Source organism: Centroberyx gerrardi, chromosome 14 (assembly GCF_048128805.1).
Source record: "Centroberyx gerrardi isolate f3 chromosome 14, fCenGer3.hap1.cur.20231027, whole genome shotgun sequence".
Lineage (NCBI taxonomy): Eukaryota > Metazoa > Chordata > Actinopteri > Beryciformes > Berycidae > Centroberyx > Centroberyx gerrardi.
Window position 1 is genome coordinate 21,831,430 of NC_136010.1, and position 21,011 is coordinate 21,852,440.

The following is a 21,011-nucleotide window of genomic DNA, read 5'->3' on the forward strand; positions in this document are numbered from 1 at the left end:
CGAGACGCTGGGCTGCCGGGCCCCTGCATACAAAAGCACACTGTGACCTTGTCGTGTCTGAAAGGTGCAGAGGAGAGCCGAACACACAGAAACCTCCTCACGCTCGCCGGCCTCCCTTATTTACTCGAGAGGGAACAGAAAATAAACCATGGACCAACTGTATTTGAGGTCCCCAAGACACAGCTTTTCAATTGTCAGCCAGGCCTTTCAGCTCTGTCTGAGTAACGGCACAGCAGCTGGTGCCTTTCACAGGGAAAGACTTTGGCCCGTTCTAATATAATCTAGTGCAAAACTGCACTCCTTTCACACCGGCACTCAACTGAATTACAGCCCCTTGAATCAAACGCCAATGACTTTGCAAAGGCTTAGTGTTAAACAATCTGAGTCATCTGATGTGGCTAAAACAAATTTTCTCAAGAATCAGAGGGAGATTTATCCACATCTAATGAGGGAGTTGGGTGCAGGTAAATTGTAGTTTTCACTCATGTTTTCCCATAAAATCTACTGTTAACAAGGTGAATTCATTCAGTAATGTGTGCTCCCTCAAATCATTGCCTGGAATAACTTTTGTAATAGGATTATGTAATCCATGTAAGTATCAGACTTCATGTGAATCAAATGTTCTGCCCAGTTAATCATTGAAGGAAAAAATAATACAACAGGCATTTTTCTTTTGCAGTTTCACATTAGTATGCAGGTGGACAGTAAAACAGCATGGCCAAGAAGAAGTATCTCCCCGGAGTTGGAATTGTTCCAGCGCCAAGTCAGAAGAGTTTGTTTTAATAATTCACGTCTACATTTTCCACTCCGGGAAAGCCTGGGCCTCTTGATCAAGCAGCCAAGTTGTCTGCAGGAAAGCTTCTAATGTTTCATCCCCTCTCTCATATTTGCTTGAGATTTTTATACTGCAGAAACCAGAAGACGGTCGCTCCAATAGATTTGTTTGCATTTAGCATGTTCACAATACTTTGAGCATTCATTCTGGATGTCTCTGTAATGTATTTTCTGCAGCCTTGCAGCAACAGACGCTATATTAACCAATTCCTTTGGTGTGATGTGTAAACTGTAATCTGAAACCATTTAATTTAAACACATTTTGCCTCCTGCAGGAGTGTGTAGTCTGGCATCGGTGCTTGAGATGGTGATTTCAGGAACAATCAACAGGCGTGTCTGGAAAATTGGATTTCTAGGAGAGGCTTGCTTGCCAAGTGCATCAAGGACAAACCTTCAGGCTGCATGAGAGAAGTTAAATTCAGATGCAAAGGGGAGATTTATCCGTCATACACTTTTCCCCCAGTGTTGTAAAGAAGTATAAACAATCATAATAACTCAGCAACAGCCAGACTCAACTCTGTCATCATCATTACTCTCATCACCACCAACTTTGTCATCATCACCATTATATATTAACTTCAGTGTTAGTGGCATAGCCAGTGGGCTGATACTGTATGAATGTTTGTCTGCGTTTTGTTTCTGATAGTTGGCCTGCATGAAACCCGACACCTCGACCCCCTGACTTACATCCGAATACCACACTACAAGGCTCCGTCTGAGCAAACATGACCCAGAGCAAGAAAGGAATGGACGCATCTCAGGTCACAAAAGAGGAAGGCAAACCCAGGTCTGTGTGTGTGTGTGTGTGTGTGTGTGTGTGTGTGTGTGTGTGTGTGTGTGTGTGTGTATGTCTACCTAAGTCTCTCTCTCATTTTCTGTCTCTCTTAATAAGAAATTTTGAACGGTGATCCTACAAGATATTGTTCTCAGTATAGGACAGTAATCTCATAAAAAGGGTAATCTGTCATAACAACTATAATAAGGTAGTCATTAAATTACAGATCTGATTTGAAATAAGACAGATTTGAAATGAATTGGTGATTATACTCTTCATTACTAAGATCTATGACTTTTTGCTTGGGTGTAGGGAAATATGATTGTGTGATTATGGACACAAACATCCTTGAAATTATCGTTTATTGCTTAGGGCTTTATCGTTTCAAGCAGGTATTCAGTAATTTGTAAAGAATAATGAATAAAAAAAAAAAATTTCCAACCCAAACTTTCCCTGAATTTGCCGAAAGATTCCTATTTGCCTGTGTGTCACACTGTCTACAGCTGGATGCTGCAGACCTGTTTGACAACAATCCCATTCTTCATTCTTCCTTCCTTCTTTCAGTCACATGCAGGTCTATACCAGGCTCACTGTAGGTGCACATTTTGCTCTGCCCATGTTAGACTAGCCTTCCCCCTATAGGGGAGTAGGAGTTTCTGCACATAACATCTGCATGCCTAGACTGGAGATCTGGTTGTGCTTGCTTGGTTGCCTGTTATTAAAATAAAGTTGATGGAAATAACAAATGCGCAAATTTTACAGAATATTCTATTCTATTCTGTTATGATCTATTCTATTCTATTCTATTCTATTCTATTCTATTCTATTCTATTCTATTCTATGCTGTTCTGTTCTGTGGGGAGGAATGACAAATACCGGCGAAACGCCTCATTGGTTAAACCGCAGTGACGTCAGAGCTCAGTCGCTCTTCTCCTACCGTCCGCATTGTCAACATGGCAGCAGTGGATGTCATTGTGGACAAGTTTGTGTCACTTTGGAGGATATCGGCTGTCCGACTGAACTTCCCTTGGGTCTTCTTGGTTATTTCATTCGTGGGATCAATCCTCAAAGAGTTACAGCTCGTCCCCGAGACGTATTTCAGTAGCAGCAAAAATGCCCTGAATATGTAAGTGAAGTGTGTTGGTATGTTAGCTAAGGTTAGTGTAGCTAACGTCAGTTAACGTTAGTTAAACTGTCTTGAACTTTAGGATGACTTGGTGTTGACCGTTGCTATGTCGCCCTGAAACGACCTTCAGGAATTCAGCATGATTTCCTGACTGTGTTGTAATGCATTTAGCAATGTTAGTCAGTTGAAATTAAATGGGTCAAAGGTAGCATTATTGAGCTAGCCAAGTCAATGTAAGCTGCTTGCTGCTGTCAAATTTGTGTCAGGTCATGTGAGTGCATGTTCATGAATGTAGAGACATGATTAAGTCCTAAATGAGTAGCTGACTGTAAACCTGTAACCCGTGTTCTCTCTCAGGTATTTTGTCAAAGTGTCCTGGGGCTGGACCTTGCTGCTGCTGACCCCCTTCCTCCTCCTCTCCAACTCCTCCTTCAACCGGAGTGTGTCCTTCCTCTGCCGGAGGCTGCTGTCTCTGGTGGTGGCAACAGCCATCTGGTACGTGTGCACCGAGACCTTCTTCTACATAGAAGATGCCACCGGCTCGTGCTTCGACACCAACGCCATGGACCTGATCAACGAGGAGTTCACGTCCAAAGCCAGCTGCAGGAGGGCCGGCTTCCACTGGCACGGCTACGACATCTCAGGACACTCCTTCATCCTGGCCTACTCCGCCCTCTTCATCGTGGAGGAAACGGCCCCCATGGCCTTCCTGAAGACAGCCGGCCTGTCTGCGCTGCCGAGGGTCGTTCTCAACCTGCTGTACGTGGCCCTGAATATGATAGTGGTCATCTGGGTATGGATGTTTGCCTGTACCTCTGTTTACTTCCATGACCCGTCTCACAAGCTGCTGGGGACCTTGTGCGGGCTGCTGGGGTGGTACCTGACGTATCGGGTGTGGTATCTAAAGCCACTGTCACCCGGACTTCCCCCGCAGCGCCAGCCAAAAGAACAGAAACAACGCGCCTAAGATGCAACCATACTTTCTCACTCAGTGTTATTGCCAATGTTAATGCCATCCTCAAAACAACAACACTAAAGTTGGATGTTTCCGCCTCTCTGGGTCCAAGTTGACCACCACGCTATTTAAAGTTTTTCCTTCCATACAGAAAGGTCATTTTGTACAGGGGGGATTGGCTTGCAGTCCCTGCATGGTGGTTGGCAGCTGCTGTTCCCAAAATGACTCTGGGTAATCTGAGATAAAAGCAAAGCATTGCACTGCTGTCTGGCTTCAGCCTCTCACCTCTGGCCGCCCCAGTTCTCACGCTACAGCATCGTTCGTTTCATTGTTTGTTGCCGTATAATGCTTGATTTGTTTAAATGTAAATGGGTGAAATTAAATAATCCCTATTTTTAGATGTCTGAATGGGAACACTTGAGATTGTTTACAGTTGCAGTTGTATAGCACTGATGACTTGTATTAACCTACTTTGGCAGACCAATGAAGTTCAATATTTTTAATGCAAAGCTACCTTCAGAACAAATTCAGATACTGTAACTGCAGTAGACCTACATTTCAGACAGATTTTGCAGTCGTGCATGTAGAATTTTGAGGATCAGTAAATTTTTGTTTGTACATGGTTTTGGGTCATTATCCAATCCGTTTTTACCAACACTACCTGTAATGTATGTTGACATGATAAGCTTGATAAAGATGAACTGATATGATAAAGATCATTTTAACATGTGCCATACATTATTGCTCTAGTAGTAGGCTAGCCCTACATGGTTTTACATTAGAGTATGTATTGTTTTCTTTTTGGTGCAAGAGAATAATCCTATTAAAATAGTTTTGATGGGGAATGTTTGTCTTTTTTAGATTGATAAAACTTACTTAAGTTAGGGAATACATTATGGAAAAGATGTTAGTTGTAATGTCAGGAGTAAATAAGAACTTACTGAAACCTTTCTTAAACTGTTTCATGTGTATTTTCATGGGATTTGTCAAACTACAAGGTCTACAGGAGCACAGCGGGTTTTGGCAAAAGAAAAACTGTTGGGATCTGAATATTCCATTTTCATCATTTATTTGTCATTGATGGCAACTGAATAAATTAAGGCTTATGAACAAACATCATAAAAAGCACCATAAATAAATGCATATATATAAATATAAAAAATAAAAAGTAAAAAATAAAAAAATACTATTGTGAAATATAATGGCCACAAATAACAACTAGGATTTCTCAACTTGAATTCTTTGTGTGATCCACGACTTACAGATCCAATCCTCAGGTGTCATGGTTAGGTCAGAAGAAGCAGTGGAGTCATTGTAACAAGGGTGCTTGCAATAATCAAAATATACAAGCGTTCACAATGATAGGCTGGTCATGAAGTGAGATTTTTCCATTTTTCCTTAACATTTCCCCCCCCCGTGTCGTCTGTTGTTTGTCAGTTTACAAAATAAGTGAAAGTTTGACGGTCTGAAAGTCAACAGAAAGAAAAAGACTGAGAAGAATGTTGACACACACTTCGGCTAATCCTATGGCTAAATCGAAACAGGAAATAGTACTGTACACTTAGTGTCCGCTTGCTCACTTCCAATCTTGACAAATTCAGCTAATTTTTTAAAATCTTCTCATTTATGCCATTTACATCACTGCTGCTCTCATGCAAGAATAGTTTGGAATCAAATTATGTTCCTCTTTCCTTTAATGCACATTACTTCTGTTCAAGCACACCGTATAAAGGATTGATTCCAAACCGTTAAACCTATGTGGCTCTACTGCACTCTCCATATAAAACATAAAACTGGATGAACTACAGCTTCTAAACTTCTAGAGGACTTTTCTTAATGAGAATCAGTGAGACTGAATTATCAGATATTACACAGCTAAGAGACGCTGCTATTAAAGGAGTATTGATCATCGTCTTTGGTTAAACATTCTCTGCCCCACCAGCAGTGGGCTACTGAACCGTCTGCAGAGACTCTTCTGTGGCAATAGAAAACACAGAGCATCCTGCCGCAGATATTGGCCTCCTGTTTAAAAACTCAAGTTCACATAAACCATCCTGTTCATGATCCAAGGCTTAGTTTCAGCTGAACAATAAACCCCTTTAATCACAGAATGTAAACCCTGTTCAAATTCAATATAAGTGTATGTTAGCCTTAAGCGTTTGGGCTGTGTATGTGCAGACAGAAAGAAACACTGTACTGTAGGTCCTTCAAGCTGAGCGGCTTGAGTCAGAGTTCCCATAAGAGGTTTAGTTTCTTTACAGTAAACAGTAAGAATGTCTGTACAACCAGTCATAAAACCAGAGACAAAAGAAGCTTACAACTCCAACCAATACTTCACATTATGAGTTAAAACCTATTGAGCTTCTGGAGCTGCATTATAACATGTTAAAGTTAAACCCTGGAGGTATGACTAAGAAAAGCAGAATGGCTCCCATAAAGGATAAATAGAGTGTGAAGCAAGAAAAGTACACTACATCAACAAACAACAAGACCAAGCCAGTGGATTGGCAAGGTTAGCCGGGGGAAAGGCTTTATCCTCGTCATGCTCCCTTTCGCCTTCAGATGAGTCAGCTTTTCTTCTCGTTTCACCTTTAAGCTCATTAAAAATTCAGTGTGGTAAAATAAATGGAACAATGTGTAATTATAAATATCTTCTGTAAAAACAATCTTGCGTCTGTCAGGAGTCAGGGACAAACAGCAGTCAAAATCCAGTGGTTCCTTGCTCAGTATTGCTGAGGGATGAACGGCTCGACCCCCTGACCACCTCCAACATACTGACTGTACAGTGCAGGTGCTTCAAAGGTTACATTGAGAAACTTAACACTTAGACGTTTGTGGTTTCATGTTCGGTAGTGACTTCTCATCATAAATTCTGCCTCCGGGTGACACAAAATCCTCCGTGTCCACCCATCACGAAACGCTCACACAATAAGAAAGAACCCATGCAATGCAATACATTCTGGACCTATCACAACACTGCTGTGCCATAGATGCAGAATTTACAATATTACTACCAGTTCTGCCAAGTGTAACGTTTCAAACACCCGAGCTCCGGTTGCCTCAATAACATCTGAATTCCTGGTCGGTGACAGATAGAGTGACAATGAGTCCATGCAGCAGTGTGTGCTGCGTTTACTGTGTGCTGTGTAATTTACAGTGCTCTAAATGACCTGTCACTGTGAGCGCGCGTGTGTGCGTGTGTGTGTTGCTGTGTTTTGGGTGCACAGTTAGTGAACGTTTGCCTCCATCCTTCATCTCATCTGGCAGTTTCTGGCAGCGCAGCGATTATCAGAAAGTATTTTGTCATGTAGAATCTCCTGGGGGTTTTACTGCGAAAACCCCCAGGTCAATGAAGGAGTGAAGAGCAATAGGTGAACGCCAATAGTATGAATAATGACTATAATTCAACCGTATAGTGACATGCAAAGGTCAGTTAACCCCTGTTGGTGTTACTGTGTATGGTGATGCAACCTCATAACATTTTGTCTGGGTCTTCTACATTATGTGTGAAGACCATTAGGTTGAGATTTTCAGTATAACTGGACCTGATGCACGCCCCCAACAAAAGCTAAATGAGGACTTCCAGGCCTTAGACACAAGACCTGCAAGTTGCCAGAAATTAAACTAGATGAAGGCATTGATTACCAGAAAATGTGCTGTCAAGAATTCCTTGTTATGGAATGTTCTTAATATTCTTTGTTCACCCAGGTAAGTAATAGTGTTCTCTATATAGATTCATATGTTTTCCTGCAGTCATAAAACATTACAGAAAAAGTTGAAACATCACACAAATTACACAGACATTGAACACAACAAGAGGGCATTCACTACATGTATTTCTTTTTTAAAAACCAATAGGCAAAGTACCCCATCCCCCCGAGGGAGCCCATGAGAAAAGAGGCCCCAAAGAAGGATGGCGGCTTCTTTTTTACCATCCGGAATGCGTTGGGTAGAACCGCTGACAGCAGGGTCGTGTGGATGTCGCCCAAGACCTTGCGGAAAGCGTAGCGTTTTTGCACACGCACAAAAAAGGACTGCAGGTTGGGTCGGCTGCCGTCCTCCCAGTATTTCTTAGAAAGTCCCAAGAACTTGAGCCTGTGCAACAAGGCTCCGAGGCAGATATCAGCTAGTGTAAATTCAGGTCCACATAGCCACAACTCACATTTTTGACCTGGCGAGAGAAAAAGAAAACACCATACCGTAACATGGGCTGGGTCTGAAATATATGAAACATGCGTCCATGATGGTGCCATGATGGTGCCATGATGATTTAAAAAACATAATCCTTAACATGTAAAATGTAATGAAAAGGTACAATGGCCATTGGTGCATACCTTGATACTCCAGTTTCCTCTTCTCCAGTTCGGCCTCCACTTGATCTAGAACCATGGCTAACTCTCCCAGAATTTTCTTCAGGTAGTTCACATTATCATGGTCCAAGATTTTTGCCTGTGGACACAAAACTTGCATCTCAAAAGCAAAACCAGGACCCATGCATAGTTTGATATATTATTTTCATATCATTCTATGTTAAAATAATGGTGTTAAACACAAACTACATTTGCTTCAAATGCCTGGCCAACCTATAATGCTGCAAGGAAACAGCTACATTAGAGAAATGACAGCTGACATGTCATCTCACTGATAAAATGTCAGTTAATACAAAACATTTATGACTTCCAGCACTTGAAGTACCTTGCATAATCCATAGTGCATTACAATAAAACATGGTAAAAAAAAAAAAGACTGAGCTGCAGAGTAGTATCTGAACATGCAGCAAGGTGCAGCCAAGCAGGACAAAAAGGGAAAAAAAAGAAACATGCTAGCAGGGTACACACTCATCCCTGGCTCATAGATTCCTATTCACATTACATAATACAGTGTTAAACCACACAATGTTTTCATTATAAAGTAGCCACAGTATTACAAGGTGCTGTGAGGTAACTCCAAGTGCTATCTGTTCAGTATCCTGTGTCACATCTTTTAATTCTTGTGAAGCAAAGCTCATTAATGGCATAACAATATGCATTAGTACAGTTGGATCTTTTCTCCATGCTGAGAAAAGAATATGATTTGAATATGAAGTATATTCAGGGCAAAGGTACTATGCAGTGATCTAGTATATGCACAGAATAGTACTTTCCCTTTTTAGCTCTTTAGTGGCGTTATGAGAGGGAAATGCTGCAGGCTTTTGAGTATGACATTTCTCATTAGCCACAGACCTGGGATTAGATTGCCTGGTCCAAGACTAACCGTGACAATTAGTAAAATGAAACAATATCTGACCCAGGGTCAGCGTTTAGGGACAAGTCTGACTTGTAGTTGTCCATCACAAAATATAATCAGCTCCAGGAAGTAAATGAGCCAATTGAGCCTTCGCAATAACAAGTCCTTTGTTACAGGTCTCTGCTCCTACAAAGTGCTGCCTCGCCCAGACACACAGAATTATAATATAATGAGGATTATATTCAATGCTGTATTTTCTTTCAACTCACCATGAGCTTCTTCTGCTTGGAGAGGTATGGTTCTGTCAACTGGGGCTCCTCATGGTCCAGCTTCATCAGCTCCGATGCAGCATTGGCCAGGTGTCCTGAACACACACACACACACACACACACACACACACTTCAGTCTCATAATGTCTTAATCTAGAAACATATTCAGTTTGATAAAATGGATACTTGAACACTTTGATTATAGTTTTCTAATCCAATGTACTTTAAGGAAAATTTTGTGATTAATGGTATTTTTCCACTCAATATTGTACGTGAGCGCAACAGACAGCTGTAGTTACAAGTATAATATGCTGCCACACATAGCTCATTGTAGATATTATTATTGTAGACGCTTAATGGCTTTCCGGCTGGTTTTCAAAGTGCAGTGTCCCTGTATTTTTCACAGGACAGGCACTCAAGGGACCAATGTGCACAATCCTCCAAAGAGAGGCAAATATCCAACTATTCAAAGAGCTTATTCTCATCTATGCTTCTTCCACACCCCCTTGAGGGCAGAGGGAGACACTCATTTTGTCAGTCTGTGGTAGCTATGGTTACCACATCAAGCCCATAAGCCCAGGAAAATTCCAGTCTCTTACACTGTTACATATCATCAATTTGTGATGTTCAGTGCATTCCAGGAGTTATTTTATGTGTGTTTAAGTGTGTGTTGCAATTAACTTTTTTGGTGGACCCACTTTTCCTCAACCTGCCTCATCTACTTCTACTTCAGTTAGTGATTTCCTACATATCCCAGAATTCCTTTCAGCAACCCCCAGAGAACAGGCCTGACTTGTTGCATCCAGCTGTTTTACATGTAGATGGAGAGAGTGATAGCAAGAGAGCAGAGAGTTTTTTTTCCAGAGAGTCACACTCCTTATTCATTAGCACAACATATCTTGTGACTGCACTGCATTCTGGTCTATTGAGGCTACTGTCAGTGGAGAAATTGGTCTCTCTCCTCTTCTACGATGGATTTCTCCCTGTATGATTGTTGAACCTCGGTGCAAATGGTGAGTCTAGACAGAAGTCCTCGCTTGATTCTGAGGGACTGACACCAAAACCTGTGTTTACCGTTGATGTTTTAGATAGCGGAAACATTTTCTGATATCAAACTCCACTGTAGCTGCACTGGAAATATCTTAAAGTTGTTGAGTTTGGCCAGTTAGATACAGCAATAAGAAATGTTAAAATGTTTTAGGGTTAATACAATCTTCAAAACCAGAAGTTTAAAATTTGATCAAAAGTCAGAGTAGAAGGTTCCAATGTTCTTAAAAATACTCTGAAAAATGATTTTACATAAAAACATTAGTGGATCTTATTACACATAAACATCACTGGTGCATCCCTCCAATTAAATAAGCCATCAGGTTGATTTAACAGATATTACACAGACTGACCATGGTTTCCCTGGATAATTAATTCTGCTGCAGAATTTTGGCCAGTCGAGCCCTTTGCTTTGATTTACAGGGCGAACCCATTACCTGATGGAGGGAGCAGAGCAGTTCAGACTGAAATGCTTAATATCTGCTGCTGGGCCATGGAGCTGATTACCTGGCATCACTGTGAGGTGCTGCGTTAAGGGTTTTTGGTATTGAACAGCATCGATTTACACAATATGTTAATCAGGTTGTGTACATAAAAGTAGGGATTTGTTTGCCATTGATGTGGAAACTGTGAGAAAGATGAATAGTTATGCAGTCATGGTGCCTGTCTTCTTTTTGTTCCCACCGCAGAACCTCATTTATTCAAACTGCTTGTTCAGAAGAATGAAATGGTCAAAACACTCAAATGAATTGAAATTACACACTAACCATATAAATACACACAGAGGAGGAATAAAGAATTAACTACAGTAGGAAATAACACGCTAGTGAGGTACAGACTCATAGATTCCCATCCAAACCACACACTTTCATCAGTCAACTAAATCTAAACATCAGTTTTGTATTTTTGTTAGCCTGTCATGATGATATCCATGTTGATTTGGCATATTTAGCTGTCTCTGTAGTGTTACTGTAATTGGTCAGAATGAACAACTTTGTAATGCTAACGGGCATAAAGAGAGTAATATCATTAGTGAGTTAACTATACTCCACAAGTACCTGTAGACCTACTGTATATGCATCTATTCACAATGTTAAACATGCATGCACACTATAATACTATACTGTCACATATGTTTTGGTCATTATGCCCCATCAACAGACTAGTCATGTTCTACTCCATGAAACTCCTGAGGATGTACTGGGATGTAAAGAACACAATTTGCATAGTTCAGCGTTATGATGCATACTTCATAATGTGATTATTTATTATCACATTATTATCTATTATACAAACTTGCTTGGATTCAGCCACTTTAATTTTTAGCCGTGTCTGTGTCACAGCCACTTACAAGTTTCATGTAATTCAGGTCTGGCATTGTTTTCCTCTGAGAGGCCAGAAAAGTCAAGCTGGTTATCATACTATTTTATAGGTCTTTATAGGAACAACGGGTTGGACAGGGCAAACTATCATGGACAAAGAAAGATTTTATACTATTGAAAGACCAATCTCCAATTAATTTGGAGCAAATCCCAGTTCTAAACATCACTGAAAAACACTCCAGGGAGAGAAAGTTCAGGCTGAATAATAACACAAAGTAAAGTGTTAATTCATCACACAATATCCCCACTATTCTTCATGCAATTCGTGCAGAATGCTGAACAATCATGCCCACACAATACGGTGAACTGGCTTCACTTACTACGTATTTCTGCGGTGGCGTACTTTGGGATCATGGAGTCAGTGGTGAGTTCTGGATGGAGGATACAGCCGTGTGTGTAAGCGTCCATGGGCAGGCCGTCCAGCAGCTGACGGTACTGCTGCACGCGCTCGTGGAGAGGCGAGCCTGCATCGGGAATCAGCTGGGCCACCGTTTCTGAAGGCAAGACACCCACGTAAAAAAACATACAAAGCACTTTTTATGTACCTCAGCACCCATTAATAGCATTTTCTCCTCAAGACAAACACACAGACAAACAGTAATACATGGATTAAAGAAAAAGTGTAACCAAAAATGAAAAGACAAGTTGGACACTGGCATTCTTGGTACAGTATTTGTAAGTGCTTCATAACTTCACAGAACACCTGAGGTTCCTAGGCAACCTTCATCACGCTTGCAGCTACACAACTCCAAAAATAACACAACGCTCCATGCTTCAGCCATCAGATAGGCACACAGCATGGTAACTTAGTAACAGATCACACACACCCCTCCCCCTCTCTGTAACACACCACTGGTCACATATCACAAAGCCTGACGTCTTAAAAAGAAAAAAACACTGAGTCTATCTGAAAGGAAACTCCTCAACCATAACAAGCTCCTGAGAATCTGTATGGAGCGAGGAAAGCCAAGATAAAAAAAAAAAGTTTAGGCTAGGTACAGGTACAGGTAAACCTTATTATCAACAGAGAGGAAATTTGTTTGCATTAAAATGATAGATGATAGATATCCAGATGAGCAAAAACACAACATACACAGTAATATAAGACAATAATTTCATTAAATACACGGGTTAATTAGGTTGCGTTCTGGGCCCATTGCCCATTGGCCTGTTCTATTCTATCTATCTGCTGTGACCCAGGTTAAAAAGTGTTATTACTGACGGAGCAAACAAGCTTTTATATCTTGCCGTCCTCGTTCTGCGTGTGTGTTACAACTCAACAAGCAGGCTAGGTTAAAGCACGCTGCATGGCTGACAGCGACACTGAAAGGGAAGGTCAACGCTCGCCACAGTGACCCGCTGCCCAGAATCGGAGTTTAGAAAGAGAAAGGCAAGTGGAGAACACGACGAAGAGAGCTGTTATCTTCGTCCAGGGCCCAGCAGGCCAGGTCACAGCTGAGCAAAGTAGAGGGACGGCGTCGCTGACAAAAGAGCGATTGTCAGTTGGCTGCTTGAAGGATGTTCAATGCCGGGCCAATGTGGAGGTTTGCGGAGGGTGGAGCTGCACCTGGCAGAGCTCCAGGAAGCTGAGTAATCAGTCCCAGGACCAGCAGGCCGACCTGGGCATGCCAGGAGTGGTCCTCTAGGTGGCCTGCTGCAGCGCTGGGGTGCATGTGTTAGATCACTACCTCAGCACCCGAGGGCCCACTCCAACCTGCACTGTATAGTCCAAAGAACAAGCCAACGCTATGGTCTGACTCTTGCAGACAGCCATGCTCACTCAGAGTGAATGTGGCACAAATACAATACAAGAGCGACAGAGCCACTGATCGTTTCATTATTCTCTGTCGGCTCTAGTGCAAAGCCACGCAGCAGTCCAAGAATTCAACTCTGACAGAAAAAGAACAAACAAATCACATGAGGCAAAAATTCCTCAGAGCCAGTTCTCTGATTGTCCATTAGAAGTGAGGGCTTTCACACAGCCCTCCACTGCATCTCAACAACAGGGTAAAGCAGCCTGAGTCGGCGCTGGGCTCCTATGTACTGGAGTAAGAATCTCTTTGCTGAGACATCTGCACTTTCCAGGCCAGCTGCAGCTCACACTGCCAGGATTCATTAGGGATTTAAACACAGAGAAAAAGCATTTCTGTAAATCTTATCCCCCCAGATTGACTTGTGGCTAAAAGCACATCAAGCTTGAGGTCTGGTTTTAAAAGCAGCATATGGTGGATTCATGTGACAATAAAGAGAGAAAACATGCAAACCTTATCCTCACTAGTGAATTACTTTTTGAAGGATGCTGGATGATATTACTGCTGCGTATTCAGGTCTCGATTTGAATACAAGTCCATATTAATTTATTCCAAAACAAACTAATGCAATTACCTGTACACAGCATAGTATCACATGGCTAAAATGAATGGGTTTGAGTGAGAAATAGACATCAAACACCACTGTCAATTGTCTGCCCTATATCTGATTACTATTGAGCAACCAGTGGACCGTGTCTTCTGCTGCTGAAATCAGGAGTCAGCCGAAGCATCAAGCGTCTCTGCTTCGGATGAGTGAGCACAAACTAAACTAAGAGGAAGTTCTCCATCTATTGGCCGATTCTCAGCATCCCTCAGGCCTTTCCTGGATCCAGCCTCCCAGGACATTACATAACGCCATAATGTCTCCGCTAATGATTCTATAGGACATGTCACCCACAGATATAGCACAATACATACAGCTCACAGGATCAGGATTCAATTACGCTGCCAAGACACAATGCCCTGTAGTATAGGCATCTTAACATGTTTGCTTATGCTGATGTACAGCGTGACGTTTCTGGCTGTTCGACCTGAATTTGAATCACTTTACTGGCTCACAATGCACATTTTCACATCTGGACACGTTTTTGTACATATGTTCCTCCATCTGTACAGCTGACAATGTGAGTAGCTGGTGGTAAATATTGCTTCTTTAAATCTGTCAAGGAAGATGCGATGCACACTCGCACATCTGTTTCTAACCTGTAAAATGGTCAAAGAAAGTGCTATAGCTTTATTTATTTGTTGGATTATCCCCAGTATGCTCTTTTGTCATAATTACTTCAATTCAGTATTTCAGTATTTCTTCTGTTCGTATTTATATCCTATTCTGCACCGCTGCAATGACCCAGTTTCCCCACGGGATCATTAAAGTTTCATCTAATCTAATCTAATCGCCAAGTATAATGAATGAACAGGAGTTTGTCTTGGCGATGTTGGTGCAAAGACACACCGACAACTTACAGAGTTTCACAGTACAGCACACACTGACACACACTGTACAATGACAGCAGATGGCCTTCAATGGCCTCCACTGGTCTTTGCAACTAAGTGTTTGTGCACTTCAGCCTTGCAGACTCGACAATTGCAGCATGACTTTCTCTTTCGCTGTCTAGTCCGTCCATCCTTTCACTCATGCTTTTATAAACAGCGGTTACACTTACGTATGAGAGAAAAGAGAGAAAAGACGTCAACAGCATTATTACTGTACCTCCCACAAAGTTTTTCTCTAGGTATTCTATGATCTGGTTGTAGTCGCTGACGATGGTGTCTCCGTGGATGAAGACGGGCACCTCCTCGCCCAGGTTCAACCTCATGAACCAGGGCTCCTTGTGCTCCTGCAGCGGCAAGCTCACGTCCCTCTCCTCGCAGATTAGCCCCTTCTCATTAATGACTAGGCGTACCTGCAATGAGAGTATAAATAAGAACACGGTTAGGCTAATTTCTGAGGGGGTGGATTAGACTGTATGCTGAAACTGGCAACCGATACTCTCTAGGCTAGAGATTTTTTACAGTAGCACAATCGCGTCTTCTAGCTGATGAGCAGGAAAGATGAGACAGTAAAAACAACAATATAATGCATATTCCAGCGTCCTCCTCTTTGTTCCAGGGAATCAAGCCCCAGAAGTCAAATAAAGACAAAAAAAGGGGTTTGTTGCACATACTCACACCATGTTTTTATATTATTATTGATGTTTGAGGACATGTAAGAAGTGATAAGAAAAATGTGAACCGTGGGATATTTTATCCAAGAGCAGTAAAAACATTATCCACAGTAGAATTGCAAAGCTATAACAGGGAAAGCAGTAGGGTGATTGATTATCAGGTATACTTAAAGTAAAATAGGAACATAAAACATAAACAAAACCCACAAATGGCATTCTCTGTTGTAAGGGGGTACAATATTACAATATTACTACAGCAGAGCAGGGTGGTTAATAGAGTCATGAGGGATAGTACAGAGAGGAGAAAGAGACAAGTGTGGATAAACTGAAGCTCGTATTTTATGGAAGAAAAGCGCTATTATGTTTGTGCTGTGGAACATATAGGCTAAGCAACATTGTTTGTGTGGTTTGACAAAGTAATGAGATGGTTTACAGCGTGCTAAAGTTTGGGCAAAAACTGTGCAAGACAGTCAGGATCCATTACTAGTGGTATAAAAGACAAGCCAAGGTCCATGGAGAGCTATTAGTGGGTATAAGATTAATGAAAGGAGATGACACTTAGGGTGAAAAGTGCTGTGGCCACTGGGGAGAAAAGGAAAAAATGGGAGTTTTGCTTTACATGGCCAGACATGGTGTAATGAAATAAAAGAAATGTGAAAGCACAGAATGATTTAGTAGCATAAGCATGGTAATTACAGCACAACCACTGGTTTGGACAGCATGGAGGGACCTATAGTTCTGCAGAAATGTATGAATGCAATTGCAATTTCAAAGAAGAAAAGGCTTTTGAAGTCTGCATCGAAAATCAGCATCTTCTTTATAAAAATGTCAAATATTTCAGGTCCCAGTTTTCACGACACACTGGGTTTCCCTCAGTCAAGCCCTTAGCAATGCTACCACTGTTGCAACAACAGTTTGTTACATAATAATTTCAGTCACTCCTCAGCAGAAATGCCAAGTAGCTCTGCTGCCTGGCCTGGACATTTTCTCAGGAAGAGGCGTAAAATCGACTGCACTTATTTAACACTGTTAGTTACTTTACAACTGTACATTATGTTTGTTGTCAATACGTAATTACAATGGAATTCACAAGGAGCTAATTAATACACAGTGGTGCCATATGGCTCACTCCTGATTTTAGCATAATAATAAATCTTGAATTCTACCAAATCTGATATGACTGACCAGATAATTATTGGTATCCGGACATACTGTACTCTAAAACAGCAGAAACTTACAAGCCGGAGTGCTGAAGGTGTAAATCTCCAACCTGCAGCCCTTCAGATTGCCGGTGCTGTATTGATCTGTGAAGCTGGCCTCTAAATGTGCTGTAACTCTAAAGTATCAAGCTCCATCTGTCTCTATCCATATCATATCTGTTGTGTTCACAATGCATCATTCATGTCTGTCAGGTGGATTTACGCCCCTCTCCACACCTTGGGAGCACAGTTAGCAGTTAGTCATGAGGCTTTATGAAAATAGAGAAAAGGGTTGTGCAGGGGAAATTCAGCGGTACAGCTCTCTTCTTTTCTCAGAAACTTGCTGAGGCGTACACCGACTTGTATACAATTCCCTGAACATCTAATGATGCTGGTCTCTTCACAAAGATAGAGCTGCATGTTGTTCTGTTAGAGAGGTGATATCTCTTACATCATTATCACTTGCTGAATGTCTCATGGCCGACTTAAAAGTATTTACTGTAGTATTTATTTTAGTACTTTTAGGGAAAGGGAGAGTGTTTTGTAGGTCACAAAAGATCCACTTAATATACACATAAAACCACAATCTTTCAATGTAGAAGGATAATTTTTACAAATCAAGTTAAAAGTATTTGTATTATATTACACATTTGGTACAATTCTGGTGGAGTGGGCAATCTAGTGCATGACCTCTTAATCTTATAAAAGCCATCCCCACAACGCCGTTCAAAGCATGCTTCAGCTTGCATAACAGCAAATGTCATACAGCATTTTAGGAAATAAACATAGTCACGATTGTTGTAGGAATTCAGTGCAGCAGTGTTGCTAAGCTTCATCTTTCAAGAAATACATACCCAATTGTCTCTTCCTTCACAGCACAGTCGCACATGATAGTAAAAATCTCCAGCTAGTCCAAATCCAGGATTGAGGTGATAATGATGACAGCGAGCTGGTGTTTACCCCTCTGCTGAGTGACAAGAGGCCCAATCAGCAGCTCAGTTTGAGTGGCTGTGAGCCAACATCTAGCCTTATGGCTGACAGACAGGCTGAAGCCCAACCTTTACCACATGGCAAGGGGAGACTGAGCATCAACTCAAGGTTGTTGGTCTACAGTGGAAAGGAATATAACGCCTCCCTTCGATTCATAAACCTAGTTGTATAGTCACGATTGATAATCAATGTATAGAGCTACAGCCGGTTTGATTACATATGCAGAAATCTGTTTCATAACAGTGTTGCATGGATTCAGCATCTTTGCATTACAAGAATATTTCTCCGATACTTTTGTATGACATAAAAGAACAAGTAAAAACCGTTTCATCATGAAGAGTACACTCCACTCCAAGACACAGATGGAGGTCAGTGAGCAAGAGATCAACTGAGGAAGCACTAAGTATTATTTCACAAACGGAAGAATGCATATTAGGCTTTTTCACAGACTAGATGTTTGTGAAGTGAAGCCGAGTTGATCGTGTAGGCTATATACATAAAAAAGGCTTCATAGCCTCATATTGCACATAGTGTGTTTAAATCATGGGGTTATTTTGAGAGTTTTCAGTGGTTTGATAGTCAGTCTGAAGACAACATGTTGGTTATCCTTTGCCCATTTAAAGGGGACGGTGTATTGTCTGACAAGGTAATGAAAGGTATTCTTAAAAGATGGCAAATCCCATAAAGAATGCAAAAAAATATGATACGGTTCAGCTAAAGAAAGGGGGAAGCTGCCCTTTGGCTTGTTTTGCACAGAGATACTTCATTTCAATCAATTATTTAGGTTGTCATGTGTCAGACCACATAAGGTGTAACCTCGTTCACAATGCTATAAGGGGACAAAATAGGTCCAAGACGTCCATAAAAGGTAACAGCTTATGAAATATGCAAGGCGATTCATCCACTGGTACATGACAGACAATAGCATATTGATCATCAATTCAGCTATATGTCGAGGAAATGAGCCCCATGCTGCAGCGGTTTCCTAAATGTCTCAAATCGGAGACCTGCCCAGCTGCAGGATCATATTCATATTCCGGAGGCCTGTGCCATAACCATGCACAAAAACATGCTTTGATCACAACAAACACAGGGAGCTCCATGCTGTAGTATGACATGCAGGAGACGTGGAAACACCTCCATTTTCAGGCTGGTGTGTTTTTTACCTTCTGGGAGCTGAAAGACTGCGTCCAGTGGTACAAAACGAGCCTGTCTTTGGAGAAAGGTTTGGGCTCTGCGGCCGGTTCTTCGCTTTCCTCCCCGTCTGTGATTTTGCCGTCTTCATCCATGGCTGAGATGGGCCACCAGCTACAGTTGGTGGGGGTAACATTGTTGGAAGACGCCATGACAGAGCGTTTTGTGCGTGTGAGAGGACCAGGGAGGGAGAGAGAGAGAGATGGAGGGAGGAGGGAGGGACAGAGAGAGAGAGAGAGAGAGAGAGAGAGAGAGAGAGAGAGAGAGAGAGAGAGCAAAGGATTTCAGCACCACGAACTGAGCATCATCGATTCACCGCGGCAGCATCAGTTTCGGACAGCTCCGGTGCTGAAATCCGCTTCACTTCAAAATGAAAAGGGAAAAAAAGAAAATGAAAACCCCGCACAGCCTAATCCATATGCAGATAGTTACTTACTCGAGCATGCTGGTGCACTTGCAATTAAATCAATGTGGGGCCGTATTACATCACATGATAAGCTACGCACAAACATGCGCCGTGGAAACCCCTATACATGAGTGCAGGGAGGGTGCGCTTCAGCGGAAGGTCAACCTGCCGCCTGTAAGGACAGCCAGCTGTGGGCCAGAGGCTCTGCTGACTGGGCTTCATAGATTTTTGGAAAGCATCGGGGTTACATAGGCTACAGCAGGCCTATATGTATATGTACTACCACTAAACAACAAAGTGGGGAAAAAAGGAGGAATGCCAAGTTTATAATGGCCAAATAGTGCCATATGGTATTTTTCTGCTTTGTTATTATTATAGGATTTTCTGTAGTATAATGTTTCACACATTAGTAGCTGCATATTTAAAGATATAGCTGTGATATTTGTATAATACCCTTCTAAAATGTATTATAGGAATAGGCTACTATACTTCTTTTAGGACAGGTTATTAGATATACTATTGAGATGCATCTCAGTAGTATTTCAATAAGCCTGCTCCAAACAAATATCCTACAAACTGTTTACAACGGGGGAACTGAAAGCAATTTTATTTGCTTTTTTGTTCCTAAGGGCTATATTGCAATTACTGACATTTCCCAGCAGAGGGTGCGACGTGAGTGAAGTGCGGTGAAATATTAATGGCCTGACATCCACCGATAAAGAAAATGTTAGATTAAAGATTAGATTTAATAAAATGTAAAATAAAAACAGCATTATGGGCGGATAAATTAGCAGCAAATGGCGCTTTTTGTACTAGGCTATAGCAATTAGGCTATAATTCTAATGTATTTCCCATCACGAGAATAACTATCCATATACCATATAATACATTTTTCAAGGATAGCCTACTATACAAATATTATAGCAAAACTATAAGTCCCTATAAGAATATTATAGGAACATTATAGTAATACAATAGGAGATAAAATACCATAAAGTATGATAAGGTCACTCTAAACTTACTATTGAGTTCAACAGACATAATAAGCCCGATAGGAATATTATGGAAATATTACCGCGATTCCATAGGATATATTAGTATATTAAACCAATCTAAAGCCACTACTGAGTAGCCTATCACAGACACTCTATAAGGCCCAGCAGGAATGTGAAAGGAATATTGCTGTGATTTCTCTTTGGGGTCTTTTGGCTATTCTTTATTAGCGAATAATTGTGTCCAAGCTGATTTAAATTGGTGTTGGATAAAAGGATCAAACAGAGCAGTCCTACACAGCATGCACACCCAGTCCCGAAGTGGCAAGACTCTGGCATGGCTCCTTGCAGGCAGCAGAGTAAGGATTGGGTTGTATTTTTGGAAGGGTGTGTGTGTGTGGATTGGTCGCCTTGTTAGGTCTGCTAAAATATTTCCAACAGCAGCGGACTGTCAGGAGATAGCTGGGTGGCAGGGACAGGGGGAAAGGGGCTTTTCTCTGTGGCCACCTGGAAAGCCATGTAAGATCCCTGGCTTAGAATAATATAGAATAAGCCATCCAATTCAACAACGGGTAATTGGTTCCATATTTTAACATAGCCTAACTTACTCAGCAAGACATCTGCAGACAGTTCATGACTG

General features: G+C 41.5%; 2 protein-coding genes across 5 annotated transcripts; one reads left to right on the forward strand and one right to left on the reverse strand.

Moving 5' to 3' along the window:
• The first annotated feature begins 2,562 nt into the window (after positions 1-2,562).
• Positions 2,563-4,727, forward strand: fitm2 (fat storage inducing transmembrane protein 2). Its single transcript, XM_071915495.2, has 2 exons — positions 2,563-2,735; positions 3,093-4,727. Exons 1-2 carry the CDS (start codon positions 2,563-2,565, stop codon positions 3,700-3,702), a joined length of 783 nt encoding a protein of 260 aa, XP_071771596.1. The 3' UTR covers positions 3,703-4,727.
• Positions 4,728-7,517: 2,790 nt separating this feature from the next.
• Positions 7,518-19,140, reverse strand: gdap1l1 (ganglioside induced differentiation associated protein 1-like 1). 4 transcript variants are annotated; one of them, XM_071915525.2, is made up of 7 exons: positions 18,946-19,125; positions 15,410-15,418; positions 15,137-15,329; positions 11,935-12,108; positions 9,186-9,280; positions 8,025-8,139; positions 7,518-7,861 (listed from the first exon to the last, which is right to left on the reverse strand). In XM_071915525.2, exons 1-7 carry the CDS (start codon positions 19,123-19,125, stop codon positions 7,518-7,520), a joined length of 1,110 nt encoding a protein of 369 aa, XP_071771626.1. The 4 variants fall into 4 exon arrangements, with proteins under 4 accessions (XP_071771626.1, XP_071771629.1, XP_071771627.1 ...); XM_071915528.2 differs by lacking the exon at positions 15,410-15,418 and having other exon boundaries at positions 18,946-19,140; XM_071915526.2 differs by lacking the exons at positions 11,935-12,108; positions 15,410-15,418.
• Between the last annotated feature and the right edge of the window lie 1,871 nt (positions 19,141-21,011).